This window comes from Neomonachus schauinslandi, chromosome 7 (assembly GCF_002201575.2).
Source record: "Neomonachus schauinslandi chromosome 7, ASM220157v2, whole genome shotgun sequence".
Lineage (NCBI taxonomy): Eukaryota > Metazoa > Chordata > Mammalia > Carnivora > Phocidae > Neomonachus > Neomonachus schauinslandi.
The window spans coordinates 111952692-111970837 of NC_058409.1; the positions used below are offsets into that span (position 1 = coordinate 111952692).

The following is an 18146-nucleotide window of genomic DNA, read 5'->3' on the forward strand; positions in this document are numbered from 1 at the left end:
TGCTCGCATGAAAAAGGTATACACATATTTTAATGCCACTTTTGGATGATGTACCTCTGCTATGTTCTGGTCCTTGCAATGATAGAGGCAAAATGAAACCACATTTGGGAATGGCATGTGGTTGAGACACATTTTTTTCTAGGTCTCGAGTATTGACTAAGGTAAGACCTTGGAATTTGCCCTGGCACATGGGATTTAGTGAGATCTGTTGGCCAAGAATGTCTTTGAACTATGGTTCTTCTGGTGTTGCTACTCACTGTATTTTATGTTAGTAAAACCTCACTGGACTATACAAGGAGTGTTCAGTTCTTGTGTGATGTAGTGTGGGCAGGACCGTAGCTTTACGAGCTTTGTGTTTTATCATACCCTTTGAGAGATCATCAATACTTCTGGAAGACATAACAATTTGATATTTCCTCACAGTCTTGAGTTGGTAATCCTGGACACGATTAGTCAGTATCCCAGCCACTATGCTAAGAATGACTTGTGACTGGATATTAATCAAACAGGATAGCAAATTCTCAGGTGTTCCACGCAAACAATGAATCATGGAACACTACATCAAAAACTAATGATGTAATGTATGGTGATTAACATAACACAATAAAATTAAATTAAAAAAAAAAGATAGCAAATTCTCTACTCACATACCAGTTAAAAGGTCTTGATTTTTACCTCCCTGAAAATTCAGGACTAGGAGGGTGCCTGAGTGGCTCAGTTGGTTAAGCGACTGCCTTCGGCTCAGGTCATGATCTTGGAGTCCCTGGATCGAGTCCCGCATCGGGCTCCCTGCTCGGCAGGGAGTCTGCTTCTCCCTCTGACCCTCCCGACCCTCCCCCTCTCATGCTCTCTCTCTGTCTCTCTCTCTCAAATAAATAAATAAAATCTTTAAAAAAAAAAAAGAAAATTCAGGACTAGGAGAAAAAAAAAGTGGGAGGCTTTATGTATGTATGTATGTATATGTATACAGTTTAAATATGCATATACACACACACATACTCAGTTTCTGTCCTCTTTCCTAAAAAGTGCTTTCCCAGGTCTCAAAAATAGATACTATAAATTTAAGGGGGAGAGAGAGAAAAGATCATTTAAATTATAAGTATTTGTTGTATATGCGTTTGGTAGTCAAAATAATTGAGTAATTGATATGGTACAGATCAATAACATAAGTTAGCAAGGGGATGTAGGGGATGCTCTGCTGGTTGTTTTGATTGGATTGAATCTTTCTGGTGTCTGCAGCATACTCTACCCTGTGTGTTGGTACATGTAATTCTTTCTTAGACTCCATCAGACCTCCCATGCTGAGAAGTGTATGGATGACATGGCTTGCAAGCTGGTCACTCACCCCTAAAGAAAACAGTCCTGGGTCACAACATAGAACCCACATTATTACAGCAGCTGTGGAGGGAGTTCTAGAAAGTCCCAGGCATCACAGTTTATAAACGTTCTCCTTAAAATCCCCCCTGCTTCGTCACTTGCAAACTTTTGGAATTAGGTTCTGATATAACTAATAACATATTTATCTTCTCCCCCCTTAAGGTCAAAAAATATTTTGAACTTGAACCCCTTGCACGTGGGAAACGCTGGATTCTGCAGCCCTGCTCGCTGGATGACATGGAGGCACTGAAAGACAGCTTCTCTCAGCTGATCAATTTGTTAGAAGAAAAAGACCATGAAGCTGTAAGAATGTGAAATCTGGCAAAGAACACGGGTTCCCAAAGGCCTTGAACCTATCATGTTAGTTTTTCATTTTATTTTTATTTTGGTATCAAGACTTTAATGGCTTCAGTGTCTCTTTTCCTCTAGTTATCTCAGACTCTCATCTCTCTATTAAAGTGAATATTCTGTAAATCAGGTGAATTATCATCGGCATTAACGTCAAGTACACACTACTGAGAGAGAATTTATTCTCTGTTTACCACTAATTATCTTCGCCGCGTGTCTCTTCCTTCTGTTGTTCTAAGTAGCTCTTCTATACTCTGTGCTAAAGTGGATGGAATTCATGGCTCACAGAAATCAAATCCCTTATGAAGGACTCAGGGAGACTCAGAACCTTGACTCATTTTCCCTGGGTTTGGGGGTGGAGCGTTATGTGACTGGGGCTCCTCACTTTATGTCTATTGTTTCCAAGATCTCTTGGGGTTTTTATTTTATTTTATCATATTTTATTCGTGAGTTTTTTTTGTATACGGGCCTTATAGATTATGAGAGAAAAATGAGCACCAAAAACTTCAATGAATCACCTTATCAGAGAGGAACGTCCTGCCAAGATAAAATTAACGTGGAAGAACTTAAAGACAAGATGCATAATTTCCTTGATTCCATCTGAAGTCTCACTCCCCTCTCTTAAGAGCAAAAACTTTCTGTTTTTGAGACGAAAGAGAATTTAGGCACAATGCATGCATGCATCACTGATGACTATTTCATCGAGTCCTCAAATATTTTTTTAATGGAAAGATTCCCCTGCATAAAGTCAAGCTGCAACATAACAGAGGTATCTTTTTCTAAAAATCTTAGTGTCTGACTGAAAGAGAGAAGATGATTTTTAAAATAATAGATAAAAATTTTAAAAACAGCCAAATGAAGTATAGTTTATACTGACGAGGGTTTAAGCTGGCATGGATTTGACAAAGAAAACAAAGACAGAATCATCTGTATATTCATTCATTAAGTGCTAATGGAGTTTAACAGAGTCTCTTGATTGTCTCCAACGAGTAATTAAAGGTCTATCAGTATTCCTATTATAAACCTCTATTTTCAGGGGTTTCACTGTGCCCTTAAAAAAATGTGCTGGGGCTGCAGCAAATCATTTTAGGGCCTAGATTCAGTCTTTGGGACTCTTTTTTTTTTTTTCATTTAATTTAAATGATAAAATTATGTAGAGATAAATGTGCAGTTTTACTAAGGTTTGGCACCACTGACCTTTTCTAAATCAAGAATAATCTATGGATATTGAAGTTTATGGATGTAATAATCTTTGGCACATTTTGTAGACTTTTGACCACTTCAAACACAAAATGGCCAAATGATAGAAAACTGCTCCTTTCACCTGAGCAATAAAAACATGTTTGTAATTTTTAGGTAGCACAGACTGGTTCTCAAATACCACAGACTCTCACTGTATTACACGGTGATGTAATACCTTGTAATTCTCCAGAAGATATACATCATTCAAATACAGCTTTTGTGGTTTAATCTTGTAGGTGGATTTTAATGAAATCATTACCTTTGAAACATCGACCACTTCTTTAAGCTTACCCCCCCCTTGCTCCCCCGTGGAATGGATCCAAAAAGGTGCATATTCAATCTTGTCTCCAGCGTCCTTGAATATTTTTCACTGTGTAATCCGCGAGCAGCACAAAACTTTTCTTCCGATGACCAGTTACACAATCCCTGCTTTCATTTTTGTTCTGTTGCGCTCATCTTCTATGACAAATGATTATTAGGCATTGCTTTCTCGGCAAGTTCATTAAATGTAGAATGTTGTCTTTTTAAGACCTGGTGGCTGAGTGCTCCTTAGCCATCTGTTTAATGACTTCCCGTTGTCTGTGTGTGTGTGTGTGTGTGTGTTCATGTGTGCGCCAGTGATGGGCTTCTTCTCAGACCCACGACTGTCTGCAGTGTCTCAGCCGTCAGAATGAAAACATTATCAATCAGTACCCAACAACAGCTGTTTTTGACAAGTTTCTGTCTGACGCCTAATGCTTTACAACTGTCAATAAGGCTCCTTCTTTGTCTGGCAGTTCGGAGCTGGCCGTCTTGCTGCTTCCGAGCGGCATCCTGTCCTTGTAACCCTAGAATTGGCCATGTTTTGGAAATCCGCTTGGGGGGGTGGGGAGGGGGCTTGGACGGGCGAGTGTGGGTGGGTGGCGGGTGGGTGGTATGTGTGTGTACGTCTATCCCTACTTCCATGTAAAGTGCCACAGGTGTCTTAGTTTGCATATTCAACTATTATATAGGAAAAGCAGTCTGTTATGTATTTCTTCACTTAGCTTCTTGTTATATTTATGGAAGTTACCCGTTTTTGTACCTTCTTAGCTAAAGCAGTTGCCTTTTTGTAATGGCAATTAATTTATATGACAAAACTTTGTACCTACTGTAGTTCATAGTATCGGTTGCTAATTAACTGCCATATTGCCCTGTCTTTCTATTAAAAAAAAAAATCTGTATCTATACTTGGAGGGTAACAGATTCATGTGGACAGTTGCCAGACAAGAAGAACTTGTATTGTCCGTGATTTATATATGATTTCCACTATCTTCAAATGAAAATAAACGCTGAGTAGAATTGATGTTTTCGGACTGACTCCTTTCAAGCTCTAGCATTTGGGAGTCCCAGATTTCTGTTTACATTTGTGTTGCCTGTTTAAGTCTTCAAAATAAGTTCTGCTGCTCTTGGGTCAAAACAAATGATTAATTCACATTTCCTTTGAAGCCATTGTGAAAACCTGAAAAGACCAAAAAAAAAAAAAAAAAGCAAGTGTCTTTTCCAGTTGGTTTGTCTTCAGCAGCGATTTACTTTCACGGGAGCTCTTCCTTCAGAATGAGTGAGCAGAGTCGTGATGTTAATGTAAAGTGTCACCTTTCAGTCAAAGCATCATCTTATTGTATTTGCTATAAAAGCAATATTCTAAGAGTGACTGGTGCAATGAACTGTTCCCTTCAGTGGTGATCGATGCCCTAAGGAAATAAAGATTTTTAAGTGACTCGAGGAAATGCTGTGTATTTACAGGTCCATCCTTAAGAAGGAGAGTATTCTGTAAAAGAGAAATAGAGTGAGAAAGAAAACTAAAGAGATAGATGGATGGACGAAGAGAAAGAAATGGAAAAAAAGTACATGATAGAAGATGAAAAATTCAAACCCCAGCTCTTGTTTGGTCCCAAATGCAGCATTATCCCGACACATCATTTGACTACGCAGAAAGCTCCCAACACTTCACTCTTAAGCTGGGGTCCAACCTGCATTCCTAGTTTTATTTCCAAGGTAGGCAATTAGTAGTTACCAAGTTCCTCAACATCTCAGACCTATCCAGGCAAATGTGGACAGAACTGTACGATTTTGAAGCAAATGGGTTTGCCTAACGTCCAGATGGAATATTCAGACTCCAGTGGAAACCTCATATTCATGCCTGGCTTCATCTTCTTTATAATTTTAGAGTGCATTTTCATTAACCTTCTGACCTAATGGTGCAAACAGAAAGGCAAAAGTATGTGGAGGGGGACGGGGGAAGTGGGAGTTGCCCTTGGGGAGCCCTCATTTTCATTGAATGTGGGAGGGAGGATCTGTCTTTGTTATGCAGAAACTTTAGGAGACTATAGATTCCCCGCCTTGCTTTTCCACTAGCCTGGGTTCTGGAGATCTGAAGTCCATGCTGTGAAATGCATTATCACATCATGTTGGGAATTCCTGGCTCCCAAGGGTTCACAACTTTTGGTCACCACTGACTCAGCATGATTAAATGATTTGCATCTCAGAGTTAAATGTTTCCCAACTCAGATGCATGAAGTGACTGATGAGCCTGCGTTTTGGCACCCTACCCCACCCCCCTCGCACCGATTTAGGAACATGAAAAGGATCCCGTGTAAGACCCAGAAGCCTCAGATGGGGTATCCGTTTCTCCTCCCCTTCCCCATTCTCTTTAAATTAAAACCTAAACGAGAAACTGGCCTTCCACCTACTGTTTCGTCGAAGCTGGAAATTCTGACCTCTCATCCTGGGGGTTCATCTGTTTGTGACAAACTCTTCATGAAGTGATTTTCTGTGAAACCAAAGAATTTAAAAGGCACCAAGAAGAATCCCTCCAACATAGGCCTTGTCTCGCATCCTTCTTTCCTTACAGAACGAAGTGGAATAAAAAGTGCATGATTTTTCGATCGGATTTTCTCTATATTCCCATCTTCATCCATCTCTGCTCTATCCACATGCTCTAGTCGCTGGATGCTGGTTTAGAAAGGCCACCTACGGTGTTCTTGGGCTTAGCTTGCCCCCACCCTTTCACGTTCCCCTCTGGTCGTCTGATCAAATGGGAGTTGCCATGGGATACTCTATATGAATAACTGCTTGTTACAAGGAAATAGTTCAGGCTTGGTGGTTTAAAGCAACCTTGTTTACCATGTATAGTGTTATGTGGTCACTGGTACCCTGTTTGGAGAATAAGGAAAGGGACTCCTCGATTTTGTGCCTTGCTAGGTTCAGCCTGGCTAGGACCCAGTGTGACCCCTGACACCCCGCTGCCAAGGCAGACATTTCCACATCCGTGGACCAACATGAGAACAGCCATCACATCGCACATAGAGGATCTTCTGCAAACAACAAAGAATGATTAATTCCTCTTTTCCTCTTTCTTGTTCAAGTCTCTCCCTCTGATTCTGATGCTCTCAAAATATTCTACCCAGATATTTCAGCCCAGTTCTTTCTAGTAGAGACATTCCAACCATGGAGGTCAGTTGGGCAGAGTTGTCCCCAGAGAGGAAAGCCTGGCTCAAGCACATGGGGACAGGGCACACAGTGACAATGAAAATAAGCCTTTAATAAGCATCACGCTCCCCAGCTCCTTTATGTCCCTATTTCCTCATGGGAGGTGGGCAAGATGGTCATCTCAAAAAAGCCTCAGATCACTTACATCCCAGGCAACCCTTTCTTGCAGGTGTGAAACTGAGCCTAAAATGCCACAACCTTCTCTGACAAGTGATTCATTGAGGCAAAGGCTGGAGCTCCAGCATCAAACAGATGTCAGACAAAACACCAAATGCCTATAAATGATTGCTTTGCAAGCAATGGAATGACTGGAAGGCCTGGCCTGATGATGTACTCCATGTCTGGACAAGCTTACAGAAGACATTGGTGGTGGGGAGGGGGCAGGGGAGCCATTTCTAAATGGAGTCTGTGAAGAAAGCTGTTTCTGGAGACAAGTGAAACCACGATTCTCACCTGAGGGGCTCACGTAGAGAAGAAGGATTTCTGGCTGGTCTGCACATAATACATGTAAAGATCAGTTAGAAAAATGCATGTCAAGGGCACCCTGAAGCCCAGACTGGTACGATGTGATGTTAAATCAGTAGACATATAAATATCAGAGTAAATTAAAAATGAGAAGATTTGGTTGGAACGGAAACTGCTCAGCAAAAGGCAGAGACAGGAATGCAAACAGTAAGTCTGGCTGTCATTCTCTATAATCTGGAGCAAGTCAGGCTCAGCTCTGGACCTTCTCCAGTTGTTTTACAACTTTCTAGACATGGGGTGTATCAACCCAGTGCTTTTATTAAGCGGCTTCGACAGGATTTTCAGATGACAGCTTGTCAAGAGTCAACTTACCGTTGTCCTTTTTGCAGGTTTTATGTCGCATTTGAAACTTTCGGTTTCGGTAATTTTAAGGGGTTTCATCTATTCATTAATTTGGTATGTTTTTGTGGAACACCTCCTCTGTACCAGGCATTGTGTTAGATGCTTGGGACACAGCAGTAAATTGTGTTAGATGCTTGGGACACAGCAGTAAATAGGACAGACTCGGCCCCTGCTGAGTCTGTAGGACTTTTTAATTCCTGGAACATTGATTACAGTGGATTATTTCTATGACCCTAGAGAATTTTTGTATTGGGGCATGGGGGGGGGGGGCGGGATTTGGTTATGTTAAAATTCCAATGTGAATCTCTAGATTTTAAAATATTTTTTCTTGGTCCTAATTCTTGGTTTTCAGCCCTCCTGATTTAAAATTGTCTTTGAATGCAATTTAGTTTCTTTTGAGACCATTAATAATAAACTAGAAATCTAAACAAACACAACAGAAAAGGCTTATGCCTCTTTTTAGCATCTTTCTAAATAGAACTGTCTAGAGCTAGCACCTTTTATTCTGTCCTGTTTTTGTGTTTTTGGTTTTGGGGGGGATTTTTTGTTTTTGTTTTGTTTTTTACTGCGGCAACAACGAAGTATGGGTCTACCACACAAAAATGCTTCCAAAGTGCAAAACCAAACTCTGTCAATCACCTCCTGTTCTTTTCATCTTCTCTGTATTCAAAGGGCTTTACCTCCTTCTCTGGAAGTAGCTTGGTCTCTTCTTTCTGTCTGTGGATCCGACAAATGATCTATATCTGAAATGTTGAATTTTGAATCTCTAAGAGCAACATTCTAATTCCGTGGCTGTCTCTTGTGATTTATTCCACCAAACAGTGAAGGCTGCTGTGTAAAAAGGCATGCCACAATTCACATGCCCAGACAGAGGCAGTAACCTGTAAGCTATATAACCCCTGGATTTTTTTTTTTTTTTTTTTTTTTACCTAGTTGGAGCTGTGAGTTTCAGCTGGGTTTCAGGAGGCTGCTTTATTTTCCCCTCACTGAAGGTTGGAAAGTTGGAGAGACCCCTTAAGCCCATTATCTATTCCAGGAGAGTACTTGGGCATAGTTGTTCTTTTAGCAGAAGTTAATGCATTTAAGTTTTAGAACACTTCTGCAAAATTCACACCAACACCATTCTCATTTCCTGAATACCTCAAGTCTGTACTCTTCCCTCCTCACCAGCCCCAAGCCCCACCATAGATGTGCCTCTGAGAGAACCACAGCACAGCCCTCTATAGTTTACCGGCCTGGGCTCCAGTAGGATCACAAAATAAACTGAAACAAACCTCACTACTTCCACTCAGTTTGTTAACTTCAAGTCATCCCGAATTTTTAGGTTAAAATAGCAGGATCCAATGAAAAGTCACATGATACCAGAGATTAGTTGTGTGGTTTATACTTTGAAGTTATCCTAATAAAATAATGGATCCAGGCAATGATCAGCAGCATCTACTAACCTCACAAAGAGAGAAACAACCAGGCATTATATGCTTCCTAACAAAAGTGTACAATACCACCTATGAAGCGTCCTTGCCAAAAAAAAATTGAACCTGAGTCTTATGAAGCCTCTAGATCTAAGTACCGATTTACAGAAAATACAGGAATAGACGTGTATATAAATGACATGTGGTGATGCAGTTATTAAAATCCAGATTATTGGAAACTCGACTGGACAAATGAGTTGGTTTTTTTTTTTTAAGCTTTATTTATTTTAGAGCACGAGCAGGAGGGACAGAGGGGAAGGGAGGGAGAATCTCAAGCAGACTCCACACTGAACGCAGAGCCCCATGTGGGGCTTGATCTCACAACCCTGAGATCATCACCTGAGCCAAAACCAAGATTCAGACACTTAACTGACTGCGCCACCCAGGAGCCCCAGAGCTGGTTTCTTAAATGGCAGGAAGGAAAGAAAAATAGAGTGAGGAAGCCCTATAGATTAAAAGTCTTAAGAGCTCCACCGAGCTCCCAGCTGGCTCAGTCGGTGGAGCATTCGACTCTTGATCTCAGGGTTGTGAGTACAGGCCCCACGATGGGCATAGAGCCTACTTTAAAAAAAAGTCTTAAAAGGTCTACAAGTAACTGCAGAGTGTGGACCTTATTTGGATTCTGATTCAAACTACCAAAGAAAAGAATAAAATTTGAGAGAACTGGAGAAATCTAAGCACTTACTGAACATTTTATGAATTAAGTAGTCATTGATTGCCAGGCTACTTCATCCTAACTGTGATCATGGAGTTGTGGTTGTGTATTTTTTTTAAAGGAGCCTGTATGTGTTGGTGACACAGGGGTATTTATGGATGAAATATTATGCTTGAGATTTAGTTCAAAATAATTTTATTAGGTGGAGAAAGGAACAGAAGTACTTGGGGATGTAGATGAAATAAGATTGGCCACCCGTGACAACTGTCAAGGCCAATGATGGTGACATGGAGGTTCACAATAACTTGTGGTCTGCCTCTGTTTGTATAACTGACATTTTCCCCAAGAAAAAGGTTTTTTGTTTTTTTTTTTTTTAAAGATTTATTTATCTATTTGAGAGAGCGAGAATGAGAGAGAGAGTACATGAGAGGGGGGAGGGTTAGAGGGAGAAGCAGGCTCCTCGCCGAGCAGGGAGCCCGACACGGGACTCGATCCAGGGACTCCAGGATCATGACCTGAGCCGAAGGCAGCCGCCCAACCAACTGAGCCACCCAGGCGCCCCAAGAAAAAGGTTTTGAACGAGAGAATTAAGGAAAAGAAAAAGTGAAGAGGGGGAAAAAAAAAGCCACAGAATAGGAGATATCTGCAAGAAAAAACCAAGTCTGTTGCCAGCATAGATTCAGAGCTGCTCAAGTTGGTAAAAAGAGAAAAGCAATCAACTGAATGGAAAAATTAGCAAGAGCCTTGAACAGGCACTGCACCAAGGAAGATCATATCCAAGTGGCCAGGAACTTTATTAATGGTGCACGTAACTAATGAGGAGCTACCATGAGATAGCACTACACACTCACCAGAAGAGCTAAAATTAAAGACAATACCAAGAAGAAATAAGAGAAAAGAAGTATCAGTCTGGCATATTCATCACCTCTGAAAATTTGTGTCCTAATTCCAAGGAGGAAGTGTGTCGCACGATGACTGATCCCATAGTTTAGGAGGCCACCAGAACTGGTTTAGAGTTTGACTCCACTCTTTGCTAGTCACGTGACGTTGGACAAATCATTTAATTGTGTTTTAGATTCTCGTCCACAGTGGAGACAATACACCTACTTCAAAGGGTTACCAAGAGGGTTTGAAAAAAATCATGGGTGTAAACTGCTTCCCACACTCAGGACACGGGAAACATGCAATTAAAGGGACAGCAATGATTCCAGTAATGTTCGAAGCAACTCTCCTTTTGCATTTCTTAGGTAGAAAGCTCTGCCAGAGCTGAGGCAGGTCGAAAGGCACAAATGGTGAGGTTTTATGACCAATGAAGTTACATAATGACTAGGACAACATCAGTCTGGGAAGCCTGTCCTCACCCAGTCATGGAACCTTTCTAGACCTGATAACACAGCTCCTGTGACCTCCATAGTGTCCGTCTCTTGTCATTTCAACCACGCATCCATTTATGTATTCATTCAACAAACATTGAATATATATTACGTGCAAGGCATTGGGCTATATATATCAGAGAAAGTTAAAGCCAATTACAAATATAACCTGATAGGGCACCTGGGTGGCTCAGTCATTAAGCATCTGCCTCCCGCTCAGGTCATGATCCCAGGGTCCTGGGATCGAGCCCCACGTCGGGCTCCCTGCTCCACGGGAAGCCTGCTTCTTCCTCTCCTACTCCCCCTGCTTGTGTCCCCTCTCTCTCTGTGTCTCCCTCTGTCAAATAAATAAAATCTTAAAATATATATATATATATAACCTGATAAAGTGCTCAAGACTAAATATTTGCTATTTAAATAATTTTGTTTCTAAAGAAGTCACTCATTCTTTCTAGTACTTTCCATGTCATCATCAGCTTATAAATCGCAGAAAGGCAGTGCTTATGACTTCTGTTGCCTTTTTAAATCTTTATAGCACTTAATACAAGATATTTCATGAATATTGCTGACTGGCTAACAAATTCAGGTTGGAGACATGGGTTTCAAGCCTAACAACATCTTTTTCATAGGGCTGGGAGTGCATAAAGATGAGTTTTGTCACCAAGGATTATAAAAGTGATTCATGTTCATTGTGGAAAATGGAAAGATTATATAAAGGAGAAAATAGGAAATAACTGTATCCTAAAAAAGAATCACGTTAACTGTGATGTCTGTCCTTTTAATCTTTTTTCATATGTGATTTTACAAAACTGGGATCATGCTGTGCACACTGTTGGGTTTTTTTTTTTTTTAAGATTTTATTTATTTATTTGAGAGAGAGAGAGAGCACAAGCAGGGGAAGGAACAGAGGGAAAGGGAGAAGCAGGCTCTCCGCTGAGCAGGGATTCCACACACGGGGTTCGATCCCAGGACCCCGAGATCATGACCTGAGCCGAAGGCAGATGCTTAACCGACTGAGACATCCAGGTGCCCCATGCATACTATTTTTTAGAACATGATTTTATTATTACTAATATATTAGCATTTTCCTATGTTGTTTGATTTCTTCCTAAAACATGATTTTTAATGGCTACCCAGGGCTGATCTAACTCGTCCCCTGTTGTTTATTTGGATTTCTGTTTTAAATGTCTTTGTAGAAGAATATTTGTGCACATTTCTTGATGATTTCCATAGAATAAATACTAACATAGAATTACAGGGTTCGAAGTGGAATTACAGGGTCAAAAGGCATAAACACTTTCAAGGTTTTTAAAACATATTCTCCACTTGCCCTCCCAAGCTGTACCAATTCACAGCTCCCACCAGTGACTAGAGACCAGTTCCTATTTGCCCACTACCTCGTGAATCCAGGCTGTTGAATGATTTTAATCTATCCTGATTTAATAGTTAGAAGATGAAATCTTGTTTCGATTTGCTTGTGTGATAACTTGCATTGTAGCTAGACTTTAAAAAAGGAGAACAGGGATGTCTGGGTGACTCAGTCGGTTAATGTCGGCCTTCGGCTCAGGTCATGATCCCAGGGTCCTGGGATCGAGTCTTGCATCAGATTCCTTGCTCAGTGTGGAGCCTGTTTCTCCCTCTGCCCTTCCCCCCACTCTGTGCTTTCTCTCTCTCTTGCTCTCCCTCTCTCTCTCTCTCTCCTTCTCTGACAAATAAATAATATCTTTAAAAAAAATAAAGAGAACAGCTTTGGTCAATCATCTGCAGAAGTGGAAGAAGTGACCATATTTAATTCTATGTACTAAATTGCGTAACTCAAACACTTCGCATTTGCTTCTTACAAGGTGTTGACCACAGCGTAGATGCACAATATATATTACACAGTTGACCCTTGAACAATGCAGAGGTTAGTGGCACCAACCCCTTCATAGTCAAAAATTCATGATTCTCCAGGTTTTGCTCCCCGAAACTTAACTACTAATAACCTCATGATGGCTGGAAGCCTTACCCATAGCATAAGCTTTTATATGTTGTATGTATTACATTTTGTATGTTATATGTATTGTAAACTATATCCTTATAATAAAACAAGCTAGAGAATATTATAAAAATCATAAAAGAAAATATGTTTACAGTACTGTATTTAAAAAAAAAAATCCATGTATAAGTGGACCCTCACAGTTCAAACCCATGTCGTTCAAGGGTCAGCCGTATATGTTTCTGTGGGGAGGAAAGATTTGTAAATAAACACCATGCACTTGTGATGAGTCCATTGTGTAGATGGTAAGTGTGAAAGGAGGGGAAGTAAGAAAGACCTAGTTGAGGCACAAAGGAGGCAAGGATCATATGTGCTCCTCCTCTCTTGTCCAGAAGGAAAGAATGAAAACACAAATGGAAAGGTAAGCTGAGGTCAGATTGGGGAGGGCCTTGAATGCCAAGACAAAGAACTTGGATGAAATACAGTGGTCAATGGGGAGCCAATGAATATTTTTAAGTAGTATAATCAAAACAGTTGTAGGACAAGGAACCTGGGAGGGGGATGGGTTGGAAGAGGGGAGCTCTAAGGTGGTTGGAGGTAACAAAGGAGAATAAATGTGGTGACTTAGCAGGAAAACATTTTAGTGGAAACAGCAATTAAGCAATTAAGACCAACTGAGGGGCTGAAGTAATGAGAAGGTCGAAACCAGCCCCCTTACCTTTATTACCTGCTTGGCACTCCAGAGCCCCATTGTCCAGACCAATGAAGACAGGATTGGACTGCCTCCAAAGATGGACTGAGTGAATTCCCATGAGCCAGGTGGGTGAGTGGAGGTTCTGTAGGGTCTGCTCCTCTCCCCACCTGCTGCCCATGGAAGAATCCCACAGGTCCAAGAAGCCCCACAGGCCACCCAGAAAGGGCTTTGTTGAACACACTCAAGTAGTTTAACAAATAACCTCACCGACAAATAAGGGAGGCAGGAATCCACTTCTGAGGCTGCATGGCTGAGCTGCGGGGTGGGTAACTGGAACATTTTTCAAGATACAGTAGTACTTTACATCGTCCAACAATGGCTAAATGACAAAAACCAGGAATCATCCCCCCGTTCAGGCCTACCTTCACAGAGGGGCGACCAGTGCATTCACACAGCAGGCCCCATTCTCAAAAGGGCCCTGTGTTTGATTTAATGCTCTGCTGGCGCCATCTTGAAATTCTTAATAATTTTATCCTTTCACGTGTGTTTTGTAAGTGAAGTCCGATGGGATGATGGAGTCTGCATGGGAATAGAGGAGATCCTGCAGTATGCGTGTCCTTGCCCGCCTGTTCATATGTAGCCTTTCACATGCCCCATCAGCACACATTCCCTGTGGACCCACGGTGCGTGTGGTCTCAAACCAACCAGAAGGTAATCATGTTTGGTCGATGACTGGGTAAGAAGGAACCCTGGCATCCCATGCGTTGCATCCAAACCTGAATTTGCATCAAATGCAAATGGTATTCTAAGAAACACCAACAAGCAAGGAACTCTATCATATTCTTTCTTACATGTGTTCCTTCCCTGTATTAGCCAACCACTCACACCTAAAATAAGGACCTCAAAAGAGGGGGAAGATAGAGTAACCCATAGTTCAGTTCTTTTCTGTCCATCCTTACACATCAGTAGCCAAAGGTAGTGAGTTGGTGAATGTGTACGTATCAAGAAGTGAAATAAAAAGATGAGTTCATTTTGTGTGTCTTTGTACGAAGTACGAAATATGAATTGTATAATTTCAGTGATTCTGCATATGAAGTAAAACTGCATTGCACAATACAAAGATGAATGGCGATATTATAATTTTAATTTTTAATTTTTCTTGACTTAAAATGTCATTAAAAAACAAATCCAAATCACCATGACCAGTTAACAACAAAACCTTGCAATAAAGGAAAAAGCTTTATATTAATGGCATTTTTTTTTCTCTTTTGTGGACAAGGGGCCTCATATTTTTGTCTTGCACTGGGCCCTGCAAATTACAGAGCTAGCCCTACCCACAAGACACATATGGGCTGTGAAACAAATTAACTGTGTTTGAATTCCAGCATTGGCACTTGTTGACCTTGGGCAAGTCGTCCTTTCCAAAGCTCAGTTTACTCATCTGTAAAATTGGGATATTAACAGTTCATATCATTTAACCATAAAGTATTTATAAGGATTAAATGAAATACTACAAATAAAAAGCTTAGTACCTTGCCTGCCACAGAGCACATGCTTCATAAATGTTAGCTCTTACAGTCAGTGTAACTGTTAGTTCTTACGGGGTAAATGGTTAGTTACTGCAATCACTCGCGCTGCTGTCCCACCGTGTGGTGATGCTACCAAAGCACTGCTGTGTGTGCTTTACTCCACCCGCCTGCACTTACCTGACTCCCTCTCCCAGGGGCACATGCGAGCTCCTTCGGGGAGCTGTGCCTGTCCCCCTCTAGTGTGGGGGCACTCCCGGGAGGCCGTCACTCGTAAGTCACTGCCATAATATGGATGGCTGACTCCAAATAGGGCCCCCATCCTTAGTCTCATTACCTATAGCCAGGATAACAGGGTCATATGGTAAAAAGCATAAGAAACTCCCAGTAGGAGGCCATGGGGTATGGCAATCCCTTTAATGCATCCCGGGTTGGGGCAATGTAATGAGTAAGCACCTTGTGTTGCCCCTGGGGAACAATGTCTGGCTGCCCTCTAAGGTGTTCTCTGAAACTTTTGGGGAAAAAAAAAAATAGGTGTTTTTGATGATTTGGTTGTCCAGTAGGGATTGGAAAGATGCATAAGTCCATTTCCTTTGGGAGAACACAACGCTGAAATCATCATCCTATCTTTTGAATGCACAGGAAAAAATTATACACTGATATTGACATGAATTCTTGACATTGAAAACATTACTCCAACAGATATCCGACAGGGCTCCCGAGGGCATGGTCTGTGGATGACTGGCATAAAAGTAACCCAGAGTACAGCTGTGAATGTAGATTCCCAGGCCTTGCTCCTAGAGCTACTGAATCAGAGTATCTGTAAGTGGGAGGCCCAGGAGTCTGTATTTTAATAGGCTCCCCAGGTGATCCTAACCATCTGCCTCGAAGTGTTTGCGGGCAGAAGAGGGCAGAAGAGGGTGAGCAATGATGGTGAATTAGGAATAAGGAAGTTTGTTTTTCCAGGAGCTGTTAAACTTAACCTATATCAGCCGTGTTCTTCCTGAAGTTGTGGTTAGGCAAAGAAATGTGAGCTTATAGGTCCTCTGGGGTGTTGGGGTTCTGAATGCCAAGTGGCTGTGTCATCCCTGTTGAGATATAAAGGGGCCCATGGGAAGCAGAACGAAGATCTGGATCTGAGAAAGAGGAACAGGATCATACTGAGGACTCTGGAGGAAAGCGTTTGAAGACTTGCCTGGGGTTTTGGTGTGCTCCAAGTCAGCAGGTATCAAACTGCAGGATGTTCCCATGGGTACAAAGTTGGATGGTTTTACGGAAACCAATTTCTAGATCTTCAGCTGACATATATATTCATCGCTATAACTGGTCTGCCCAAGATTAGGTCAGCATTCTGCTGCTCCAAGTTTCTCTTTATTCCACAACCGCTCCTCCCATTTTAGGACAGGAAGGCAGACCACTCATGGTCCAGTAGAGTTGGTTGGGCATCCTCCGACCCACGAGCTTAGAGAGGGGCAGTGTTAGAGAAGGAAAAGCATCTGGCACATTGACCCCCGCCCCCACGGGAAAGAAATCAGTGCTTTAACCAAATGCCACTAGGCACTGCAGCATCTTCCCAAACTTGTCAGAAGACCCCTGATGACGTGCCTTTTGCACTTACTCCGGTCAAATGATGCGAGTTGTTCGAGTGTCAAACAAAAGCAAACAACCAGAGACCAGAACTTTGAATTGCATCCCCTTTCAAATGTGTCCAGGAGCCCCCTTCCCTGCAGTATGCAGCGGCTTGTCCTTAGAAGGAACACGGGCTGCTACCCCCCCTTCAATACAGTACCTACAGTATGGGGCTGGAAAAGTCATCAAAGCATTAAAGGTATTAGGGGTGTTTACTCCACATTCCTATCTATTTGCTGCCCAATTAACATGATTTGCAGCTGAGAAAATAATACTCTCCTCCATCGGAGATAAATTGGGTCCCCAAACTGTGAAACAAAGAACAGGGAACCGGTGATGTTTATAGAAGTTATTGCAAACAAATGCACTTCAAAAGGATCTGTGGTGACAGATTCTGTTTCACGGGGTCCTCCCAATTCTTAGTCTCCCGAGAACCTTCCTCAGACTCTGCTGGGTGTTTTCACCACCAGCCTGCCGCTTTAGGATATAGTGCAGTGTGTGGAATTAGTCTAGACCTGTGCTGTCCAATGCTGAAACAATTTAGCCCTTGAAAGGTGACCGGTCCAGATTGAGGTGTGTGGTAAGTATAAATTACACACCAGATTTCAAAGACTTGGTACTGGAAAAAATGTCAAGGATCTCCTTAACAACCTTTATAGTGATTACATGTTGAGATGATAGTATTTTGGATATATCGGGTTAGACAAAATATATTATTAAAATTCATCTCACCGATTTATGTTGATTTTTTATTTTATTTTTTAGCATGGCTACTAGAAAATTTAAAATGACACATGCGCTTCTCATTTGGGGCTTGCATTTTATTTCTGTCAATCTGTCAGTCTAGACTGAGGGTTTAGCAGCCTTGGGCAAAGGTTGATGGGAAGGCGGAAGTCCAGTTCCCAGCAGTAGACGGAGCTGGGGAGATTTGGGGCTGGCAGTGACCCCTCTTGCCGAAAGGAGGTACATTTGTGACAGTTGCAGCATGTGGAGCCCAGGCTCACAGACTGTAAACTGCCTTCCTTCTGGTTCTAATACTTACTTAACCTCAAAGGAACTTTAATATTTAAACCAAATGGCACCGGAGATTTCGGTAGGTTGATGTATTGCTCTCCGTTCAGCCATTTGAGAAATCCTACTGAGGTCTCGGCGCAGCTGAGTTCCAGTCGCCGCCATATCCCAGCGCGAGTCTGGCACAGCGCTAATGAGCTGATGAGATTTTTTTTTCTCACTTGTTTGATATTAAATAGGAAAGCCTTGAGAATCCAACGTTTACAGATAGTGTGAAAATTGGAAATGCGGGTCTGGGCTGAGCCAACTACAGCAGATCCAAAGACGGCAGTTGCGTGGTGGTTCGAGAGCCGTGCTGCCGGCTCCCACGGTGAGCTCCGCCAGCGACCTGCGTGAGCGGAAGCTCTTCGCCAGCTACCGCCTCTCCAGAGGGGAAGCTCTTCGCCAGCTTCCGCCTCTCCAGA

At 42.0% G+C, this 18146-nt stretch overlaps 1 protein-coding gene across 1 annotated transcript in view; it reads left to right on the forward strand.

Annotated features, from left to right (window-relative positions):
- ARL15 (ADP ribosylation factor like GTPase 15) overlaps positions 1-3819 on the forward strand; it is a 404981-nt gene extending 401162 nt beyond the window's left edge. The window contains exon 5 of the mRNA XM_044917159.1: positions 1540-3819. Within this exon, the coding sequence (XP_044773094.1) occupies positions 1540-1692 (153 nt within the window). The 3' untranslated portion in view covers positions 1693-3819. The remainder of the gene's footprint in view (positions 1-1539) is intronic.
- Positions 3820-18146: the final 14327 nt, after the last annotated feature.